At 35.5% G+C, this 24,089-nt stretch overlaps 3 protein-coding genes across 7 annotated transcripts in view; all 3 read right to left on the bottom strand.

Annotated features, from left to right (window-relative positions):
• The window catches only part of LOC306843302 (AT-rich interactive domain-containing protein 3B-like), a gene marked incomplete at its 3' end in the record, with an annotated part of 46,993 nt that extends 42,461 nt beyond the window's left edge, over positions 1 to 4,532 (bottom strand). The window contains exons 1-2 of the mRNA XM_079374694.1: positions 4,334 to 4,532; positions 354 to 887 (exon numbers count right to left, since the gene is read on the bottom strand). Coding sequence (XP_079230820.1) covers positions 354 to 887; positions 4,334 to 4,369 — 570 coding nt within the window. The 5' untranslated portion in view covers positions 4,370 to 4,532. The remainder of the gene's footprint in view (positions 1 to 353; positions 888 to 4,333) is intronic.
• Positions 4,533 to 5,625: 1,093 nt separating this feature from the next.
• LOC306842605 (protein FAM219B-like) lies at positions 5,626 to 16,064 on the bottom strand. 5 transcript variants are annotated; one of them, XM_079373563.1, is made up of 8 exons: positions 15,838 to 16,064; positions 13,817 to 13,904; positions 13,626 to 13,719; positions 12,228 to 12,302; positions 12,094 to 12,136; positions 11,397 to 11,510; positions 7,097 to 8,687; positions 5,969 to 6,500 (listed from the first exon to the last, which is right to left on the bottom strand). In XM_079373563.1, exons 1-6 carry the CDS (start codon positions 15,907 to 15,909, stop codon positions 11,406 to 11,408), a joined length of 477 nt encoding a protein of 158 aa, XP_079229689.1. In that variant the 5' UTR covers positions 15,910 to 16,064; the 3' UTR covers positions 5,969 to 6,500; positions 7,097 to 8,687; positions 11,397 to 11,405. The 5 variants fall into 5 exon arrangements, with proteins under 5 accessions (XP_079229687.1, XP_079229689.1, XP_079229686.1 ...); XM_079373564.1 differs by lacking the exon at positions 5,969 to 6,500 and adding an exon at positions 9,056 to 11,096 and having other exon boundaries at positions 7,217 to 8,687; positions 15,838 to 16,029; XM_079373561.1 differs by lacking the exon at positions 11,397 to 11,510 and having other exon boundaries at positions 5,626 to 6,634; positions 7,253 to 8,687; positions 15,838 to 16,029.
• Positions 16,065 to 17,156: 1,092 nt separating this feature from the next.
• LOC306842765 (cytochrome c oxidase subunit 5A, mitochondrial-like) lies at positions 17,157 to 19,869 on the bottom strand. Its single transcript, XM_079373825.1, has 5 exons — positions 19,749 to 19,869; positions 19,184 to 19,300; positions 18,338 to 18,459; positions 17,418 to 17,554; positions 17,157 to 17,269 (listed from the first exon to the last, which is right to left on the bottom strand). The coding sequence occupies exons 1-4, from the start codon at positions 19,810 to 19,812 to the stop codon at positions 17,441 to 17,443; spliced, it is 417 nt and encodes a 138-aa protein (XP_079229951.1). The 5' UTR covers positions 19,813 to 19,869; the 3' UTR covers positions 17,157 to 17,269; positions 17,418 to 17,440.
• Positions 19,870 to 24,089: the final 4,220 nt, after the last annotated feature.

Here is a 24,089-nt window from a genome sequence, read left to right as displayed (position 1 = left end):
GGAATCTGAGGGAGCAAAAAAATCTAAATATTGAGAAAATCTCCTTTAAAGTTGTTCAAATGAAGCTCTTAGCAATGCATATTACTAATCAGAAATGAAGTTTTGATATATTTATGGTAGGAAACTTACAAAATATCTTCATGGAACATGATCTTTATTTAATATCCAAATGATTTTTGGCATAAAAGAGAAATGTATAATTTTGATCCATACAATGTATTGTTGGCTATTTCTACAAATATACCTGTGTTACTCATGACTGCTTTTGTGCTGCAGGGACACATATTCATCTTGGAAAACAAGTCAAAAATACAACTGTAAGGAAGAAAGCACAAGATAACCCAAGCTCTTACTGCTTTAAAGTGATCCTCGTAGTTCCAGTCCGTTTGGCCGTTAGGAGAAGACACAGACGGTCGCCCGACGGATGAGAGATCGTCCTCGGGCTCCTGTTTGACCCTGACGGCAGGTGACAGAGCTCTCTGCGCATCTACGGGGGCCCCGGGGCCCGAGAAGCTCCCGTACGGCTGTTCATCTTCCTCACTGCCTTCATCGCCCTCCATCATCCCATCATCATCGGAGTCCCGGTCGCGTTCATCCTCGCGCTCGGAGTCCAGACTGCTTTGATTGGAGACACGTGACAGCTGTCCGGCCCCAGAAGGTCCGAGGCCCCTGCTCATGATCCCGGCCCCTGAAGCCCGAGCGGCGGCCAGAATGGCCTGCTGAGCCGCGAGCTGCTGTGCATACATGATGTGAGCTTCACGCAGCGTCCGCTCCTTTTGCTCCATCTCCAGACGCGCCTGCTGCTGCTGCTGAAGATGCTCCATCATCTGCTCCAGCTTCACTCCTGTGGAGCCGCTGTGGGGAAACCCACCGGCCAAACCAGCCTCCTGAGACATGGAACACACACATGTATGAGCTTCACAGATATAAATGCATAACTTAGCATGCACTATTTTGTTTTGGCAACACGATCAGCATGTTTAGGGTTCATTGCTCACGTGCAAATGTAAACATATGGCTAGGCCTGTCACGATAACAGCTTTTTTGTTGAGTGATATATTGCTCCACAAAATAATTGCGATAAGCGATATTATTGTAATTTTATGCCACTGAATAAATGTGACCCTGCAGCACAAAAGCAGTCATCAGTAACACAGCTACATTTGTAGCAATAGACAACAATACATTGTATGGATCAAAATTATACATTTCTCTTTTATGCCGAAAATCATTAGGATATTAAGATCATGTTCCATGAAGATATTTAGTACATTTCCTACCGTAAATATATCAAAACTTAATTTGTAATTAGCAATATGCATTGCTAAGAACTTAATTTGGACAATTTTAAAGGCGATTTTCTCAATATTTAGATTGTTTTGCAAAAAAACATGGTGACATTCATTTTTATGTAAATATAATGGGCAATATATTGTCACCAAAAATTATTGAGGTCATGTATATATATTGTGCGGTAAGTCGATATATTGATTATTGCGATAGGCCTACACGGCTGCTGAAGATAGCATTAAAGGAATCGTTCAGGCAAAAATTAATTTGCTGTACATCTTCAGGAGATCAGGATGAGCTTGTTTCTTCATCAGGTTTGTAGAAATGTGTCTCTGCATCAGTGTCTCAGCAATGGATGCTCTGCAGTGAATGGGTGCCGTCAGAATGAGAGTCCAAACAGCTGATAAAAACATCACGATAATCCACACCACTCCAGTCCATCAGTTAACATCTGGAGAACACAAAAGCTGAAACACATCCAGCATTAAGACGTTTTTAACTAAGTCACTAACATCAAAATCCTGCCACATATTAGTTTAGATCTGTTTTGTCTTGTAAACGCTGCTTGATCTGTGCAGACTTCTCTCCTCTCCAGACCAGAACACTTTTTCACTGGAGGAAGTGTTATTATAGACTCGTATTCAAGTTAAAAATGCCTTAATGCTGGATTTGTTTCAGCTTTTGTCTTGCAAGGTTGTCTCTGTTAACCATTTCTTCGAAAGCATCTGGTGAGTAATATAATTTCCTAAGAGAACTTAAACCAGCACAATCTCAAATGTTTTGGCAACACGATAAGGATATTTGCAGAACCGTCTCACGCCCCATAGGTCACTACATCCAGCATTCACTGATCATGTGCATGCATTTATGTTTAGCAAACATAAACATTTGGCTGTTGTTGCAAATTCTGCTGAAGTCACCAACTGAACATTAATGCAGGAAAGAATGCGAGTTAGAATCTGTATCATTTAGAATGTGCCAACAAAAATTGAATCATAAATATATATATTTTTTAACACATATGCACTGCTAAAAATGCATATGCATGGCCAAAACATTTTTCTTGTTGTTGAGCACATTAATTAATACTAAAATAGGTTTTTAATGGCTGAGTACAGGTGGCTAATGGCTCACTTAGTAACAGCAAATAGAAAAAAAGATGCTTGCATTTCAATTAATTTGTATTTTACACAGTATTTACCTCCAAATTCAACATTTGAAAGCATAAAATCAATTCACAATCTCAAAATATCGGCCTGGCAAATATATCAGTCAAACAATACAATACAGCACATTAAATACATGAAATCATCTCATCACGCCATAAGCCACGCTTAGAAATGAACCTTCTCGGCTCTCGTTTTCAGAAAGATACATACTAAACATCAGAACTGAACACCGAAAACAGATCAAAAGTGGTTCGCAAAACACAAAAATGTAAAGCAAATCCAAAAAGCCCTTTATGAGAAAATGTCAAAACCTGTAAATTCGTTAGAAAAGTAAACACTGTTTGTTTTCTGCAGTATGTGACGATCAAACACTGAGCTCTGAACGGAGTCAGATTTGTTTTGAAATACGCAGGTTTAGCAGGACAGACGGGTTAAAGAACCTGCATGCAATAAACCATGAGCTTCATTTACCAGTTATACTATAAAACACCCTTTAAAAGTGACACTTCTGAACCAAAACAAGCTTGATTCAATGACTCAAATGTACTGATGAGTTTCATACTAGAGTAAAGCAGTCACGCATGAGAATCATGTGGTTTAAGGGAATCTAAAATGACTAAAAACAGTTAAACGGTGGATCAAAGCCGAGGCCCCTAATGAAAGCAGCATGTTTGTGCATTCAGATGCATCTGGCAGTGTGTGTGTGTGTGTGTGTGTGTGTGTCAACACCATGATAGTAAAACTTGAAATCACCACCATTGTGGGTTCCCAAGATAAAAACAGCTTCATAAAGGGACTAAAGAATGAAACTCTTACCATGACAGAAGGTTTCTGTGGGTTTAAAGGGTGGGAACACTGACTATAATGCATATATACATAAAATACATGTATCTGACAAGCAGACGTGCATCAGATACAGATGCATAAGAAATGCATATAAAAGCAATAAATTCACTTAAATGTGCATTTACTGAATTCAATGAAAACATCCTCTTTATAATAAATTCACTTAAATATTTAGAAAACGAATCTTCCTTACACTTAATGAAATTTGGCTTCTCAGGTAAGAAAATGTGTTGTTCTAAGAATGTTTATATATTTGATTGCAAAAAGAGACTAATAAGATTTTTTAATACACTGTAAACATGCTTTATCAAAGTTGTACATAAAATTAAGATTACTGGATAAAGTTTTACAAGAAAACACAATTTCAGTCTTTCTGTCATATTTAATTCGGTGTGTTACTTGCTGTTTATTTGTAACTATATGTGTCCCTGGAGCACAAAAGCAGTCATCAGTAGCACAGCTATATTTGTAGCAATAGACAACAATACATTGTATGGGTCAAAATTATAAATTTTTGCCGAAAATCATTAGGATATTAAGTAAAGATCGTGTTCCATGAAGATATTTTGTAAATTTCCTACCATAAATATATCAAAACTTCATTTTTGATTAGTAATATGCATTGCTAAGAACTTCATTTGAACAACTTTAAAGGTGATTTTCTCAATATTTAGGTTTTTTTGCTCCCTCAGATTCCAGATTTTCAAATAGTTGTATCTCAGACAAATATTGTCCTATCATAACAAACCATACATCAATGGAGAGATTATTTATTCATCTTAAAAAAATACTCTTATGACTGGTTTTGTGGTTCAGGGTCACATTTGTGAAATTTACCAGCAATTTTTGAGAGTAAATGGTTTCTAGGACAATTCTTGTGCACCGTGGCAGAAACACAAACGCGCTCGTGCAGCTGAAACCGTGTGTCGCGCGGTGTTTGGTTTAAGCTATAGGAGGATGTGTACAGCTCAAGACTTCAACATTGTTAATAACATTATGAACATTTAAACTAAGTTACACCGACTCACCATCTGCGTTTTGCCGCTGCCGCTGTTATCCACCATCCCTCCGCTCCGCTCGACTCTCTGCTCGGTAACTCTCGGCGAACCGGCGGCGCTTTCCGTTCGATCCGGTGCGCTCCGTTTCAGACGCAGAACCGCGACCACCGGCGTTCAGCGCGCAACTCCCTGCAGCTGCAGCTCCCTTCCGCTCCGCCCCGCGACGCGACGCAACGCGCACCCCCACCCCGCGCGGAATGCGTTCACAGCGCGTGCCAATCAATCACACACTCTGATGGACTAATAATGCATGCGTGTGTGTTTTCATAAAATTACATTAAATTACTACAATAAAATATATATTCTAATGAAGACAACTATAATTTAAAATAATAATACTATTAATAATGACAAAAATAATTAAAATAAATAGTTAGAAAATTACCAGATCTAACGTCAGTATAATTCTGTCAGTGTGTTTGGTATCCAGAAAATAAAATAAAATAAATAAAACAAAATATAAATTAATTAATTAGATTCAAGATTTTTATTCGTCACATACACAATTATACAGAGTATAACCAGCAGTGAAATGTGTTAATTAATGTAGAATATTAATGTAAATTAATTAATATTCAAATGATTACAACAATAATGTTGAGAAATATTTAGAAAATGACCTAATGTCAAAATACGTTTGGTAGTCACAAAATTAATTTAAATTACTACGATACAATAAAATAAATAAACACTCTAACAAATGTTTAATAGTAAAATGATAATAGTAGTAGAATAATAATAGTAATAGTAAAATAAAAAATGACCAGATCAATTCTAATGTCTTTACAATTCTTCTGCCATGAATCAGTTTAATGAAATGTTCCTATAGTATGTTTGGTATTCATAAAATATACATTACATTATTTAAAAAAAAAAAAAAAATATTGAAAGAATATTTAGAAAATGACTATTAATTCTAAAGTCAATATAATTCATGAAGCAGTCTGCTGAAATGCTCTGGTAGTCAAATAAATAAATAAATATTCTAATGATGAAAACTATTTTAAAGAATATTTATCAAATGACCCGATCAGTTCAATATATTTCTTGTGTCAAACAAACAATACAAACATTATTAAAACACTTAATTCTCTATTCACTGCTTGAATATATTATGGCTGTGTCTTAAATAGAAAGCCTTTTTCTAGCCTTTTCTTTTGAAGTGGGCAGCTCACTAAATTTTCAGTTTGATTATTGTGTAATAATGAGACATTAATGAAGGAATGTTTTATTTAATGAAGAACATGTATGACTTCAGTTTAGCTTCATGTTGCATGTTTTACTGGATTAAAAGTCATGATTTTAAATGCAAGAATTAAACTCAGACAGTAAACCAGGCGGCAGCGACCTCTAGTGCTCATGCGCAGCTGCGACATCTACTTGTCCTATATTTGCATTTATTGTTATATTGTTATATAATATGCATCCATCAGCTTTCTACAAACCACAATGCCTGTGTCCCATACTGTACATGCGTCAGACTGCAAGGCTTTTCTCCAACTGTGTTCTAGTTTAATCTAAATACTATTAAAAGCAGATTGGTGGTCATTTGTTGGCATCTCTACTATGTTGCATTTAGTAATGATCTGAATATGAGCAGTCATCACCAGAGAAAGTTGAAGTGTTTCCTTTAATTTCACAAAACATTGTTAAATACAAATAATATTGTTCTTGCAACAAAATAAAAGTCAATAAGGTTATCGCATTATAAAGTCAGTAACTGATTTGCTGAGGCTACAAAGAAGAATTAGTGTTATTTGCATAGTGTTGAAGAAGATTGTCCACACACACACAAACACACACACACACACACACACACAACATAAAACAACATATTTCTCAAAGCAAATGCATATTTAAGGGCAGATAAAAAATATTCTTGATTATACAATTTTAAATACAAAACATGTCATATCTCACCGCAGGCGTTTAACTAAAGTAACAACTCACATCAGTCTCACTTCATTTCAGTAACAATGTGTTATTGTTTGACAGTAACCGAATATCAGAGAGATCTAATAAAGCTTTAGTGCATCCAAAAACTTACTGAGAGAAAATATAATATTTAAAAAAGTTAATAAACACTTTTCAAATGAACCTCCATAGCAGAGTAAAACACACACACACCCCTACAAACCTACACACACACACACACACACCCCTACAAACCTACACACACACACACACACACACACCCCTACAAACCTACACACACACACACACACACACACACACACACCCCTACAAACCTACACACACACACACACACACCTCCTGAACCTCAATAGTAGAGTAAAACACACACACACACACACACACCTCCTGAACCTCCATAGCAGAGTAAAACACACACACACACACCCCTACAAACCTACACACACACACACACACACCCCTACAAACCTACACACACACACACACACCCCTACAAACCTACACACACACACACACACCCCTACAAACCTACACACACACACACACACACACACACACACACACACACACACACACACACACACCCCTACAAACCTACACACACACACACACACACACACCCCTACAAACCTACACACACACACACACACACCCCTACAAACCTACACACACACACACCTCCTGAACCTCCATAGCAGAGTAAAACACACACACACACACCCCTACAAACCTACACATACACACACACACACACACACACACACACCCCTACAAACCCACACACACACACACACACACCCCTACAAACCTACACACACACACACACACCCCTACAAACCTACACACACCCACCCCTACAAACCTACACACACACACACACACACACACACACACACACACACACCCCTACAAACCTACACACACACACACACACACACACACACACACACACACCCCTACAAACCTACACACACACACACACACACACACGTAGTGTCACGTTTCTGACGATCAGTAACACTGTACTTCCCCAAACGCTGAGCATCATGGGTATTCTTTGAGTTTCAGATCCCACTTTCATCTTCAGTTCCTTTTCTGAGTTTTGAAATCATCAGCCGCTCTCTCGAGTGAAATAATGATTATAAAACACACGTCGTACGTCTGAGCGCTGGCCACCGAATACAAATACATACATGCGTCAATCTCACGAAACACTTCCAAACCATATTTCACCCCAAAATATTAATGTTGTGACTAAAGCAAATTAAGTAATATGCGTTTGTAAAATGTTTTTTCAGTCAGTTCAAAGGCAGCACAACAAATACTTCCATGACTTATAAATAATTGACCATTTAAATATCAATATTTCCAAACATTACAGCAATGAGAATGAGATCTTTGGCATTACTATGGAAGCTGTTTTTGAATTGAATTAAAAAAATAAAATAAAAAGGTAACTTTTGTGACTTTTTTTTCCCTCGCAATTCTGATATAAAGACATACAAACTTGTAATTCTGAAATTAAATAATAAAAAAAATAATAAAGTCAATTGTGAAAAAAAACAAAAACTTTAAGATTTAAAAAAGAGTTTATTTATTAAGTAGTTATGTGTTATGTTTGTTTTGTAGCAAAAATAAAAGCATAATTATAAGATGTAAACTTAGAACTCAGAGGAAAAAAAGTCAAAATTTTAACTTCTGAAAAAAGTCCAAATTGTGAGAAATGATTTCAGAATTGTGAGATTAAAAAGTTGCTGTTATCTTTTGATGTTTTTATCCCAATGGCAGAAACAAGCTTCCATTTATTAACGAGAATTTAAGGGCTAAATAAACTTAAACACACAAAAACTGTGCAAAAAAGCTGGTGTAATGGTACTAAAACCTGCCTCACTTTTAAATATAACTACTAATTGGCACGACATTTCGTTCCACTGCATGTCCCCACATGTAGCAGAATGACAAAGCTCATTCTTGAACTTGAACAACTTGAACTTGAACTTGAACTTGATTTATTCTGATTTTGAGGTGATATATGGGCCGGTCTCGAGTGTTTTCATGCGATGCAGCAGAAATTTACATGCGGCTCGAAACTGGAAGTGTTTGGGATTTTGGCTACGCAGTGTAATTCTAATAACGAGACCGAGGCTTACACCATGACAAACAAAACGAGTCTGTGCTCCTAAAAACACTGTAAGAACGTTTGATCCATTCACTCAGCATCAGCAGCTCTGGGGCTGGATCACTGCACGCAGCAGGAGGAGACGGCGGAGCAGCAGCAGACGGAGGAGCTCAGGGCTTTAGGAGGAATCAGGTCCAGATCCTCATCATCAGGGATCTCATCCAGGTGATATCCGTCCTTCAACAGCTGCCTGCTCAGGTCTGGATGCACCTGCCGAGAGACACTCTTATCACTGATATGAAAGGTGTTTGTTCACTTCATGAAAACAAACCTTGTGAAGTCCATCATGTTATGTGACTATATAAACCTTTAAACATTGAAATATGACATTTTTAGGCTTTTATGCCTCATACAGTTGAGGTCAAAAGTTTACACTCCCCTTGCAGAATCTGCAAAATGTTAATTATTTTTTAGCAAAATAAGAGGGATCATACAAAATGCATGTTATTGTTTATTTAGTTCTGACCTGAATAAGATATTTCACATAAAATATGTTTACATGCAGTCCACAAGAGTTGATTTATAAAAATCACCCCATTCAATAGTTTACATCCCCTTGAACTTAATACTGTTGTTACCTGAACGATCAGTTAAACTGTCTGCTGTTCTTCAGAAAAATCCTTCATTCGTTTTCCAGCATTTGTGTGTATTTGAACCCTTTCCAGCAATGACTGTATGATTGAGATCCATCTTTCCACACTGAGGACAGCTGAGGGACTCATATGCAGCTATTACAGAAGATTCAAACACTTACTGATGCTCCAGAAGGAAAAACCATGCATTAAGAGCCGGGGCGTGAAAACCTTTTTGAATTTGAAGATCGGGGTAAATTTAACTTATTTTATTTTAATTATCTTCTGTAGCCTCTGAAGGGCAGTACTAAATGAAAAAAATATGATATTTAGGCAAAAAAGCGTTTGCTGAAGTTCAATCCGAGCATCAGAATGGGGAAGAAAGGGGATTTAAGTGACTTTGAACGTGGAATGGTTGTTGGAGTATTTCAAAAACTGCTGATCTACTGGGATTTTCACACACAACCATCTCGGGTTTACAGAGAATGTAAAAAGAGAAAATATCCAGTGAGCGGCAGTTGTGTGACTAAAATGCCTTGATATCAGATGTCAGAGGAGAATGGGCAGACTGGTTAGAGATGATAGAAAAGGCAACAGTAACTCAAATAACCACTCGTTACAACCAAGGTATGCAGAATACCATCTCTGAACGCACAACACATCAAACCCTGAAGCAGATGGGCTACAGCAGCAGAAGACCACACCGGGTGTCGCTCCTCAGCTAAGAACAGGAAACAGAGGCTACAATTCACACAGGCTCAAAATTGGACAATAGAAGATTGGAAAAACGTTGCCTGGTCTGATGAGTCTCAATTTCTGCTGCAACATTCAGATGGTAGGGTCAGAATTTGGCGTAAAGGACATGAATCAATCCAATAGAGCACCTTTGGGATGTGGTGGAACGGGAGATTCTCATCATGGATGTGCAGCCGACAAATCTGCAGCAACTGCGTGATGCTATCATTGACTTGGGCAATCTAAGACTTTCCATTTCTTTGCTCTTATAAATTCCTTGACTGAACTGCAGGGTGTTTTGGGTCATTGTCCTGATGCAATATGAAGCACTTCCCAATGAATCTGGTGGCATTTTCTTGAATATTGGTAGGCAAGATGGTTTTGTCCCCTTCCAAATTCATTCTGCTACTGTCATCATACATTAAGTCATCAGTAAAGTTGAGAGGGCCTGTTCCAGAGACAGCATGCATGCCCATGCCATGACACCACCTCCACCATGCTTTACAGATGAGGCTGTATGCTTGGGATCATTGCAGTTCCCTTTCTTTCTCCACATTAGTGCTTTCCCATCACTTAGATAAAGGTTCATCTTTGTCTCATCGGTCCATAAACACAGTTCCAAAACTCTTCTGGCTCACCTTTGTGCTTTTTTGCAAACTCTAATCTTGTCTTTCTATGTTTGGTGCTGGTCAGAGGTTTGCATCTTGCTGTGTAGCATCTGTAATTCTGTGTCAAAGTCTCCTGAGGACAGTAGATTGTCAGAGCATCACCCCAGCTTTCTGGAAGTTGTTGGGGATTTTACAGACACGTCTTTTAGGGTTCATTTTCACAGCTTTTATGATTTGTCTGTCATCAACTACTGTTGTTTTCTCAGTGTTAGTGTTTGTTAGAGGCTTAGTGTTATGTTAGAATCATTATTATACTCTTATAACTTATTATACTCTTGCACTCCATCTATTCTACCATGTGTCTTATGCCAGTTTATTTATCTCCTTTTTTATTTTTCTACAATGTCCTCAGACTGATAAGCTCCTCTTGCACTATATATATTCACTCTATACACATACACATATATCTGCACAGTTTAGTTTTATTTAACCGGTTTGCACTCTATCTGCCATGTGCCTTATGCCACTTTATCTATCTCTTTCTTTATTTTTCTGTTCAAAAGTTTTGTGTTTCCTTCTGGAGCATCAGTAAATATTTCCACCTTCTGTAATAGTTGCATATGTGTCCCTCAGTTGTCCTCGGTGTGAAAATATGGATCTCAAAATCATACAGTTATTGTTAGAAAGGGTTCAAATATGTGACCCTGGAGCACAAAACCAGTCATAAGGGTCAATTTTTTTTAATTGAGATTTATACATCATCTGAAAGCTGAATAATTGTTAGGATAGGACCATTTTTGGCCGAGATACAACTATTTGTCCAAATGAAGTTCTTAGCAATGCATATTACTAATCAAAAATTAAGTTTTGATATATTTACAGAAGGAAATTTACAGAATATCTTCATGGAACATGATCTTAATATCCTAATGATTTTTGGCATAAAAGAGAAATGTATAATTTTGATCCATACAATGTATTGTTGGCTATTGCTACAGATATACCTGTGTTACTCATGACTGCTTTTGTGCTCCAGGGTCATATTTGTAGAAAGTGATGGAAAACCAAAGAATGTGCAGGAGCTGGAGGATTTTTCTGAAGAACAGCAGGCAGTTTAACTGTTCACAACACAGAAAAACAGTCGTGGATCATCCAGGAAACAACACAGATTATTATTAAGATTCAACGGTATGTAAACTTTTGAACTTTTGTCTTGTGGAGAATATATAAACATCTGTTATGTGAAATAGCTTATTCAGGATAGTATTAAATAAACAATAACATGCAATTTTCTCAATACCTCTTATTTTGTTAAAATTATTACCATTTTGCATATTCTGCAAGGGGCATGTAAATTTATGAGCACAAATGTATGTGTGTGTGTATATATATATACACACACACACACACACACACACACACACATATATACATATATAATTGATTATTATTTGATTTGTATAGCCATATCTGCTTCAAAGGAAGATACTAATCAAAAACTTGCTAAAATTCAGCTTGAACAACAATTCTGAACAACTCAACCACTCTTTAAAAGACGCTGCAGCTGTTTTTGTGATAAAAACTGTAAGCGTTTTATAATTGATTATTAAATTGATCAGTGCATAATAATGCATATTCAAACCCTAAACATGAAGGCAACCAAGTACCCGTTTACCAAACAATTTAAAGGCATTAACTCACCTCTGCTGAGGAATATCCAGAGGAACAGTCCAGCTCTGCATCACTGATGAAATCAAACAATCAGCACACACTTCTGTCTCTAACCAAAATGATTTAAAGAGAACATGTTTCTTCTTTCGACTGCAGAATCGTACCTGTCTGAATCCAGCGAGATGAGCGAATCCTCTCCTGTCTGACTCAGAGCCGCGTATCCCTTATTGAACTTCACACTGCAGAGAGAAGCAGAAGAGAATAAGAGCTCAGTGTTTGTCCTTTCCTCTTTTACAGTGGGTTTGTGTGCTTGAAGAGAAATAAAAGAAGGTTTGATGAGCGTGAGCTGTGAAACACACCCGCAGACTCACTTTAATCATTAATAACTGGCCAAACGAACCAATCGCTCTACTGTACCAGAGACACTCCGCCTGACCGATGAGCAATGATATCAAATAACACACAATACACTGATTGTAGTTTTAATTCATCTGTGCATTCATGCAGCACAGCTACTTTAGAATCATATAATATAGTATTATAGAGTTTGTTAATATTTTGAATTATTTTATTTTTTAGATTTTTTGTTTTCATTTTAATTGTAAAAAGTTTTTGTAATTTTGTTGGCGATTATTATAGTTATTTACTTAAAATAACAATAACCTAGTGCTGTCAAATGATTAATCGCATCCAAAATAAAAGTTGTTTACATAATATATGTGTACGGTGTATATTTATTATGAATAAATAGACACATATACAGTATATATTTCAGAAAAATAAGCCATGTTTATATATTACATATATTTATATGAATATAAATATATACATGTAAATATTTTCAAAATATATACTGTATGTGTGTATTTATATATACACGTAATAAATATACACCGTACACACACATATATATATTATGTAAACTAAAACTTTTATTTTAGATGCGATTAATCGTGATTAATTGTTTGACAGCACTGCAATAAACATTAACAAAAAAACACATTAATGTTTTTCAGCTAGTTGCTATAGCAACATCTCATTTTCATTCATAGTTTAACTTGATTTACTAAATTAACAAAAACAAGTTAATAAAAATTAAATAGATATAGAATAAAAATAACAAAAACACACAACAAACTCTTTCAAATTTTAACTAAAAATAAAATTAATAAAAAAATTAAAACTAATTCAACATTAATAAAAACCTATAATATTATTTAATTTATACTAAAATAACACTATTTTTGTTGCATGTTTTGTCATTTTTGTTCTTTTAACAGTTTTTACTTATTTTAGTAAATTAAACTAAATGAAAACGACAATTCCTTGCAAGTTTAAGTTTTTAAAATTTTTATTTCAAGTCATGACATTTTTATGGTTTTATTTTAAGTTAATGAACATAATGATATGCAGTTTAATGCTTCTGTAAATTAAATTCACATTAATTGCACCGATTTTAAAAAAATGCAACCACTGCAAGTCACTTTAGATAAAAGCATCTGCCAAATGCATAAATGTAAAGATGTGAATATAAGTATGTTTTTAAGTTCCCTGAGACTCACGTCTTTGGTTTGTGTCGGGGCTGATGAAGCACAGGCCTCGCTGAGCCCAATCCTCTCTTCTGCAGAGCTCGTCTCGCTGTGTCTCTGTGCTTCTCTGCAAACACAGTCTCTATTTCACTATATGCAGGTTAAGATGTGATTTTCAAGCAAATGAGTGATGCAAACACGTCTCTCATACTCTCAGTACTTACGGAGCGTGGTGTGGAAAGAAGGAGTTTTGGACATGATATACGGCCCTCTCTTCTCCACCGCTAGTGTTTGCTCACTGTTTCCAGCACTCTATTGATTAAACATGTCAGTTCATTCATCAACATTGTGAGATGAGTGACAAATAAAGGGGCGATTTCATATAAGTTATTGCTACCATATTTTTCTCATAACAATTGCATTCTTAACCTGGTATACTGTCACACACACCATGTATTTGTATTGCATTTTATATTCTGTGCATAAACAAAATAAAATAAAACTCTTTATAATTTGTGTCGTAAAAAGCACTATACAAATAAACTTGAACTTGACTGAATTATTATTTGACGTAGCATGCATGCTTTTTGGTGCATATTACAGGGTTCCTACACATTTTCCATTTCAAATTTCCAAACCTCTCAGTAGATTTTCAGCCCATATTTAACATAAATGGTTCATATAGAACTATTTTCAGCTTTATATTTGGTATATAGTACAGTCTGTAAATATTTTTATTTTTCAGGTTTTTTTTCATTGATATTCTTTGAGTGATAGAAACATACAAGTGAACATACAGAGCCCCTACATATAAAAAAACAGACTATTGCATGCACACAGGAAACTTTTTTGTGCCTTTGAGAAACTATTTACACATGCATGGGAATTTTTTTGCATGCTTAGACAATTTCTAGTTTTATATAACCCTTTTCCTTTGTGGATCACTGCCATCTTACTGTGAATAAAGCAAGGGCATGGATGCATATGAATTAATAGAGATCTACTTGCAAAAAATTTGGCTGTCCTTGTGGTAGTACTTCTAATATCAGGGCCTAATGTACAATTTAGCCTTTGCAGCGGCGGAAAAACCATGACACGAAATGGGCTGATGGCATAATATGGCTTTATATGGTGTGCATTGTCCTATTTGCGAAGTTCAAGGGTTGATATAAAAAAAAAAAAGGGTTTTAAAATGTGGTTTAAAATTTTCCTCAAGTGAAAGTACAGATACAATTAAAAGTACAAGTATCTGGCCAAAAACATACTTGAGTAAAAGTAAGAAAGTACAGCTTTAAAATGTACTCAAGTACTTTCTTTTCTGACAGACATTCAGAAGTATGGTTATTACTGAGAAAACGAAACAAAATGGCACAGGCCAAACACGTATATCTAGTGCAACAACAAAACTCATGCAATCCCATATGACTTTCATTTATCAGATGAACACGCGAAAAATAAATCACATGTAAAAATGACACTTCACAAAGTGAATATGACTGTAACTCATGCAACTCCTGTTAAATGATTCGATATATAATGTAAGAAGTATACAAATACTAATATTTTAAACTTGACTGTCTTTGTGTGCTTTCTGAAGTGGTTCTGTCTCCTTGCATTATCTGCTTTGTGTCATTTTTGGGAGAACTATCCCTTTGAAGAGCAAGATGTGTGGCAGAGGCTAGAAACATATTCCAGACAGAATACAAGAATGTGTTGAATTAATGAGGAGAGTCAAAGAATTAAAACATACAACATTAAAGTTTTGTGTGTTGTCTATTCAACGTCACTGTCTGAAAGCATAATTCATCCTTTAATTATTTATTTGGGGCTTTTAGAGTTTTTATCAGCAAATATTGATAAATAATTATTTGCGACTCATTAATGAGCAAATCAGGTAATTGTTATTATTATTTTTTTAATCATTGACCGTCCTAATTGCTACTCAGTGTGTCATATAACGACATATTATAAATACAACTTATCCACTACCTGGTAAGAACATCACTAAACATGAATTACAATTAATTTAACAAACAATGTTTATTTAAACACTTTTGGAGATTTTTATTTAATTAAAAAAATATTCCCACAAAAATCTTAATTGCATTTAAATTCTCATCACTGATTTTATTTTTTTCCGACAGGATATTTCCCTTCCTGAATACATGATCTTTATTTAAACGAGTGATGTATGTTTTATGATTATTAATGGAGTTTATTAACACAACAGACGGAGATAAATCACCTTCCCCGCGGCTGAAGACTCTCTCTCGGACAGAAGAGTGCGCTGCTCTCGGCTCTCCATCGTGTGGCTCATGTCGGTGTTTCAGAATGAGAGTTTAAATGAGAAATCATGTCTTAAATCACAGTGTCGATGCTCATGCTAATAGAGTTTCAAAACACTGCTGTAAACAGAGATTCTTCTTCGCCTGATGTCACCTTCAGCGCATTCTGCGCGCTGCTGCCGCTCTCAGGCGCTCCGGCGCCACTGCAGCCTTAAATTAAACTACTAACTATGCATAGAACCAGTTATTAGTGTCAGTGATCTACCAGTGATATATATATATATATATATATATTAAATCGAATCATTTTTTTATCAATATTTTGAGTCATTTTCTTTTAGTTTAACTCGATGTAGGCTACTAAAATACCTAAAACTGAAATAAAAATGTACAAAAAAAAAAAAAAAAACTTTAAATTTTCATTGTGGCAATATTTTAATAATTTTATTTTTTGTCATTTCTATTAGTTTTTTTTAAAATGTCTATATTGTTTTTGTTCATTTTAATTTCAGTTTTAGTTATTTTATTACACCTAGTTTTATGGGAAACTGATCTAAATTAAGGGAGTCTATGATTAAAACAAGAACAAATATCTGCCAGCTGGCTTACAAAAATCAACCCCAAGTAAAAAAAAAAAAAAACTTGATTTATGAATATATGTGAAGAGTTTATTTGCAAAAACAGATCTCTGTTTTTTTTAAATATTCAAAAATCACGTTTTTTTATTATGTTATAATGTTTTTGTGTTTTATTGTGTTAACTGTATTTTTCTTGTTGTTATTTTGTACCTAATCAAAATAACCCAACTGCAGTTTGATTGAGATTAATTGGAATGCACAATGATTATATTATATATATATATATAATATAATCATTGTGCATGTGTGTATATATATATATATTTATACATACACACACAGACACACAGACAGACACAGTATGTGCAGTGCATGCAACATTTAATACCATGACTTCATGAATTTAAGACTTTCTGCTCTAGTTTAAGCCATTTTTAGGCCTTTATTTGTGGAATGGTAAATTAATATTTTGCAAGACCTGCAGAAACCCTGCAAAATGAATATTTCTAATGGCGATGGGACTGTGTTTTTTTTTTGTTTGTGGCTTACATTTTTAGCATTTTAATGTGTCAAATTAAATTCAGTTCATGGTTGCAATCATCAGAAACACAGTGATCTGTTATAATGTCTTTGAGATACAAACCTCAGTGTCAGTGTTCATCTCATCTCATCATCCAAACACAAATGAAAACACAAACTCATTCAGTATTGCTTGGTTTATTAGGCCCATTATTTTTTTATAAAGGACGGGATGGAGTTTGACTTCCCGTACAGTGAGCAGAGAGGTAGAAAACCCATTGACTTCACAAAAACCCTGAAACACAAACAGAGACAGATCATTATATGGACAAAACTTGATGCATAAAAAATAGGTATTAAAAATGAGTGATGCTTAAGAAACTCTTCCTGCTATTAATGCATTTTTGCATTTAAAAGTATCTGTAAAATGACAAGGAACCAACTTGTTTGTTAGCTGCTTTGAGGATCAGACTTTGTCGATGCCCAGCTCTTCTGGAGTGGAGATGCCCAGCTCCTGCAGCGTGGGTCTGAGCTCCTGGATCACATATGGGTAGATCTCCTTATGAGGACCAGACTTATCCTGAGAAATAACAGAGCGTGTGCGGCATGTTAATGACCAAACTCACAAATAATTAACCTTCTGCCCAGTGGATTAGACCGAGTAATTAAGCATGAATGACCTTTACAGTGTGAATGAAGATTAGCCTTCAGTAATAATACAGCAGAAACACTGCGGCCAGTTCAGACACATCAGGACCTGTGATTTCACTTCTTATCTTTTTAATTAATGAATGGTCTGTAATACTTCATAGATTAATAAAGGCATTAAAGCTAAACATGTTTTAATTACTTTATGAATTAATTAAAAGGAATAGTTCACCCAAAAATGAAAATTTCCTAAAAACGTGCTCACACTCAGGTCATCCGAGATCAGGATGAGTTTGTTTCATCATCAGGTTTGTAGAAATGTGTCTCTGCATCACTGTCTCAGCAATGAGAATTGAAATGAAATTCCACTGCAAGAAGAGTTATTATGGATTATGGATTTGAGTTAAAACGTCTTAATGCTGGATGTGTTTCAGCTTTTGTCTTCTCCAGATGTTAACTGATGGGCTGGAGTGGTGTGGATTATTGTGATGTTTTTATCAGCTGTTTGGACTCTCATTCTGACGGCACCCATTCACTGCAGAGCATCCATTGCTGAGACACTGATGCAGAGACACATTTATACAAACCTGATGAAGAAACACACTCATCCTAATCTTGGATGAACTGAGGATGACTACAATTTTCACATTTAACTTTTGGGTGAACTTCTCATTTAAAATGAAAGCATAAACCGTTTTCTAGCGGTTTCTCTCACTCTGATGGCCTCTAGGATGCGGACCGCACTGGCCAGATCATCCAATCTCCTGCATGCACGCAGAGCAGAGTCCAGGATCTTTGGTTCTGGAACGAGGTCGTATCCAATCAGAGTGTTCATACCTGGAGAGAAAGAAAAGAAAAATCACAAACATATTCATGAACACATCTGTTTTCAACATTGATAATAATCAGAAATGTTAGTTGAGCAGTAAATCAGTATATTATTATGATTTCTGAAGATCATGTGACACTGAAGACTGGAGTAATGATGCTGAAAATACAGCTGCAGATCACAGAAATAAATCACATTCAAATCAAAAATGATTCAGACACCAGATATTTTTTCAGTAGTGGGTGCAGGACACTATAGTTAATTTCTGTAAGTGAGGAGAGCAAAATAAAGTAAACTGTGACATATTACACCCAAAAATACTTCATACAGTGGACTACCAGTAAAAATATGGGACCTGATCATGTTTTGCTTCAGTGTTTTTCTTTAATTGCTAATGTGATGTTTTTCCACCACAGACTGAACTAAATGAAGCATTGCTTGGTAATTAGTTGAGCTAAATTAGTATTATCTAATTATGTTCTTAAATTTAACATCTGACAGCTATTCAACCCAATTCATTACATACCTTTCTATCAAAGTTATCTGACATTATTAAGATCAGTTTGTTCTGATGCAGTTTAACTCTGAGCTCTTCTCATATTTTATTACCATTCTCTAAACTATAGCGAATAAACTGATAATGTGAGAAGGTGTCTGAATAAATTTAAACATATATTCAGATAGAAAACAGATAATTGTAATAATATTTGACTGTTTCTACTGTGCTGTCACCTTTGCGCAGCTCCCAGGCGTCCAAGTCTGGTTTGCTGAAGTATGTCACCCAGCGGGAGTCAAACTCCTCATCTGTCTCCACTTTAGCATGAGAGTAACACCTGACAGCCAGAGGAGCTGAGAAACAAGAGCAAAACACATTCAGACTGAAACACCTGCCATAATATAAACTACTGCCACTGCTGTAGGCCTAGATATAAACAATAACACAAGAGTCAAGTGATATTGAGAGTCTAGTGTATGATGTGGGTCATTAGAAGGGCACACACACACACACACACACACACACACACACACACACACACACACACACACACACACACACACACACACACACACACACACACACACACACACACACACACACACACACACACACACACACACACACACACACACACACACACACACAATAATCATCCAAACCTCTTTAACCAACTAACTTAGTGATCTGTCAGACGCGACGCGATCTCAGGAAATCAATAGAAGGTCATCGAGATTCTCAGACTGGCGCCGGCTTCTGTGATCAGATGAAGCTCGCTCGTGTTTGTGTGTGTTTCTGTACCTGTGAAGGCGGCTCGTGTTCGGGTCAGAGTCCCGATCCCGCGCAGAACCGCCGCTGAAATCATCCTGCTGCCGCTGTGATCGCCTAGGCACCGAAACTGCGGTCCAAACAGGACACGGCGCGCACTGATGACGCAGGATGCATAGCGGGATGACGCAAGAGAAAGAGGGCGGGGTTTTATTTTTATTTTTTTTAATTATTTTATTGTTTGAAAGAACATACACAATACCACAGTAAACAACAGTAAACAACAGTAAGAAAAATATTAATACAATTCAAGAAGTCCAAATAACAGCATTAAAAAACATAGATAAACAAAATAACGTAATTAGAAATTTAAGAAAGCAACATAAATAAATACATAAATATATAAAATACAATACAAGGGGCTTAAAAAGAAAAAAAAAGAAAGAAAAAAAAACTAACTTTAAAATGTTTTAAGTCCCTTTTTACTTCTTTTAAGAATGTGTCCTTTGAACTCAAAGGCTTCTAAAACATATCACATTTTTATGAGTCTATTGTAAAGGATCTTTAAAAACCTTTTTGCTTTTGTCTTTGGTGTCGTTGATATGTTCTGCTGGTTTGCGTAGCTCTTTTAACTTCATGTGATGTTGGCCGTTTGCCCCTGTTAACTCTTAAATGTTGTAATATTTCCATTTGCAATAAAAATATTATTATTATTTTACATAAAAGGTCACATTGAGCAAAATGCAACAAAAAAATACTTAAGCTAATTCAGTAATACGGGATATTATTGTAATTTTATACTGTTATTTTCTTATTATATTTTCTGAAGTGAACATGACAAAGCTGCAAATAATTTATTGCATCGGGTTTGAATTTAAAACATCACCTTATGAGGGTAATATTCAGCTAAATCAAGTTTTCTTAAAGAAAAAAGTATCCTTTAGAATAATTTATTCAGTAGTTTTACATGTATGAAGTAAAATAAAACACTTGTTTATGAACTTCACAGACATGTAAAAAAAAAATATTAATGGCAGAAATAATTTTTGAGAAGATGCATGAAATAAGGAAGCTGAAATTTGCATTTGAAGATATATTTCAGCACTTTTGAATAAGAAACACTTCTCAGACTTGTTCTTCCAGGACTAGATGGCAGCAGAAGCTCAGAAACGAAATTAGACATGTCTATCAGTCTCCAGCAGCTGAATAATCCTCACTTTATTTCTGTAATCCTCTTGATAGCCTAATTAAACACTTCCAAATCAATCATGAGAGATGCATATTAATATAGAACATTTCTACATTACATATAGTGCATTATCTACAGTAAGACCACAGTCATATAAACCACCAAAACAATGAATTAATGCTTAACTACAACTAAAACTATAACTGCAACTACATTTTTTACCTAGTTAACAAGGCAAAATGTCTCATTTGCATTGTACTAATTAAACTAAACTAACTAAAATGGCAATTAATAACAGCTGCATATTTACAAAAATAATAAGCACACAACAAAAGTACTAAAACCTGTAACTAAAATTTAACTAAATATAATAAGATAAGATAAAATGAATAAAAACACTGTGCATATTAGTTATTGTTAACTACTACTTAAACAATAATAAAAAAAATAATTACTTCAAATAAAATATTTTTTTATGCACAAAAGTTCTTATTTTAATTTAGTTTACTTGTAATATAATGTAACAAACTAAAAATAAAATCTAAATTAATTTTGCTTTCCTGTAGCTCTTATAGTAGCGCATGGCGCTAGCAACGCCAAGGTCTTGGGTTCGATTCCCAGGGAAAGCAAGAGCTGGTAAAATGTAAAAACTGTAACTTGAATGCAATGTAAAGCGTCTGCTAAATGCATAAATGTAAAATTATTTAGAACATAAATGATAAAAGCACAACACAATTACTAAAACATCAACTAACATTAAAATAAAAAATAAAACTAATTCAACATTCTTTTAGATAACACTCTTAAAACTAAAGGTGCTTGAAAGGTTCTTCACAACGATGCCAGTCAAAGAACCTTCTCTTCCTTACCTTTTTATAATCTAAAGAACCTTCTTTCACCACAAAGAAGCTTTTGTCAAACAGAAAGATGTTAAAGGTTCTTTATGGAACCATTTAGACAAAAAGGTTCTTCTATGGCATCACGAAGCACCTTTATTTTTAAGAGTTCCAGATCTCAGTGATATTAAAATAACTGCACATGAAATCCAAATGGATTATTTTTGTCTTCATAATCTTTGATGTAATAACTGAAACGACTTTCTTCTTCAGCTGACATCATCAATCCCCCTTCATTCGGAGACACTTTCATAAGCTCGAGGCCTTAAAGGTTAGGTCTGAGATATAATTGCACAATGCTTTGAAACATTTAAATCATTTGCTGCAGTGAAAACACGCAGGTTTGCAAATGTTCATCAGAATATTTGAACTCGTGTGAGAAAATAAGATTCCTCAAACACATCTCGTGCTCTCTTCATTGTGCAGAATGATTTTAGGTCATTAGCGCTTTCAAATATTCCTACAATTATCTCTGATTTCCTCCTGTTTCGACCTCTCAGGCATTAATCAGAGCTTGTTTGATGTGTGTAATCCGCTAATATTGTTCAGTACGTAAACTCTGCCAGGCTTTTATTCAGCGGACATTATCGTGTCTCACAGCTTTGACTCCAGCACTGCAATTACACCCTCAACTGCTCCCATTAATTCAACACGCAGGCATTTCTGAGAGGAAAACGGCTCTCTCTGCATGAGCTGTCAGACGATTCTGATCCGGGTCCAGCTAATGTCTGGAGAAGACACGAGCCACACTGGCCTGGGAACAGCAAAGCAGGCCATTTATGACACAATATTCATGAGGCGTTCTTTGCAAATTATTAGAAAAATCATTTGAATTTAGAAAAATACATTTGGAAACAGTTTTTGATTGATCCTTTAAAACTGCAATAGCCTATCAACATGAATGTGCCTGGCAGAAAATATACACTGCCCTCCAAAAGTTTGGAAACGCCCCTGGCAAAGTGTGGTTTTGGACGATATCAGCATAAATCCTTATCAGTGACCCCAACCACACTTCCTGTTTGGAGAGGAAACAGTCAGCTGGTATCATGTCTGTCATGGAATGGCCTCCTCAATCACCCGACCTCAACCCAATTGAGCTGCTTTAGGAGGAACTGGACCGTGATGTCCGTAAGAAGTGTCCAACCAGTGTGAATCATCTTTGGGCAATCCTTAAGAGTAATATACAGTATCAAGTCAATGTTTGAATAAACTAACAGCTCGGATGCCTAGATTATGCAGAGCTGTAATAGCTGCTAATGCTGGATATTTTGATAAATCAAAAATGTATGTTTTTTCTAAGTATAAACTGTTTATGTAATGTTTGTGTCCCAAAATTATCACAAATTAAAAAGGATTCATGCCAATATTGTCCAAAACCCCACTTTTCTAGGACGTTTCCAAACTTTTGGAGGGCAGTGTAGGTGTTCTTACTGATGTCTTACATCCACAAAAGGAACAATAGGGACTTCTGAAGATTTGTTTAAAGAAAAATACAGTGTCTTCTCTCTGCCACAGAAACGGTTTCACTATATCTTTGGATGATGTCTGTTACATTCTATTTCAAACTATCCCAGCTAACAGGAAACGTTCTGAGAATGTTCTGGAAAGGTTCTCTCAACGTTATGAACAAGTAACATTAACAGAACATTTCGTTCACAGTTATGTGGTCATTAATAATGTTCTCAAAATGTAGTGGGACATTTTTTTTATTTTTTTTTTTTATTTTTATTTTTTTTATTAAGGATTTTCAAATAATACCAACAACCGAGACAAAGACAATCAAACAAACAGACAAACAAACAAACCCCAAGCGCTGCAAGTTAAATAAAATGTACAAGTGTATCTGTTAACAAAAAACATAAATCAAAACAAAAGAAGCCAAAACTCTAAAAAATTAACATTTCAAATTTTCACATTTTGTGTAGGAAGGATTGGAGAGGTTCCCAAAGTCTCCTGAATTTGTCCTGTTTGTGGTTGAGGTCATAAGTTAATTTCTCCAAAGGAAGGAAGGCTGACAACTGAGAAATCCACATGGAAATAGTTGGAATCTGAGATGAGGACCATTTTAGTAATATACATTTCTTAGCCAGAAATATAAGGGTAGTAAACAGAGATTTGAGGTCCGAGTCAAATAAGTCTTTAGGGATGTCATTCAACAAAAAAAGTGAGGGGGATAAAATAAAACGTTTCCCTAATATCTCCTGGATTGCAGAGTGGACCCCTCTCCAAAATGGTTGGATGTGAACACAGGACCAAAATACATGAAATAATGTGCCCTTACAAGTTTTG

Source organism: Barbus barbus, assembly GCF_936440315.1.
Source record: "Barbus barbus genome assembly, chromosome: 23".
Lineage (NCBI taxonomy): Eukaryota > Metazoa > Chordata > Actinopteri > Cypriniformes > Cyprinidae > Barbus > Barbus barbus.
Note: the sequence above shows the minus strand (reverse complement) of the source record. Positions and strands in the feature narration are given on the sequence as shown.

Coding starts and splice junctions, on each gene's coding strand:
- LOC306842605 (XM_079373562.1), bottom strand. CDS start 15,909: ATGAGCCACACGATGGAGAGCCGAGAGCAGCGCACTCTTCTGTCCGAG. Junction 13,905..15,837: donor AGTCTTCAGCCGCGGGGAAG/GTGATTTATCTC, acceptor TTTAATCAATAG/AGTGCTGGAAACAGTGAGCA. Junction 8,688..12,093: donor CTGGATATTCCTCAGCAGAG/GTGAGTTAATGC, acceptor GTCTCTCGGCAG/GTGCATCCAGACCTGAGCAG.
- LOC306842765 (XM_079373825.1), bottom strand. CDS start 19,812: ATGATTTCAGCGGCGGTTCTGCGCGGGATCGGGACTCTGACCCGAACA. Junction 19,301..19,748: donor AACACGAGCCGCCTTCACAG/GTACAGAAACAC, acceptor CTTGTTTCTCAG/CTCCTCTGGCTGTCAGGTGT. Junction 17,555..18,337: donor GCATCCTAGAGGCCATCAGA/GTGAGAGAAACC, acceptor GTTATTTCTCAG/GATAAGTCTGGTCCTCATAA.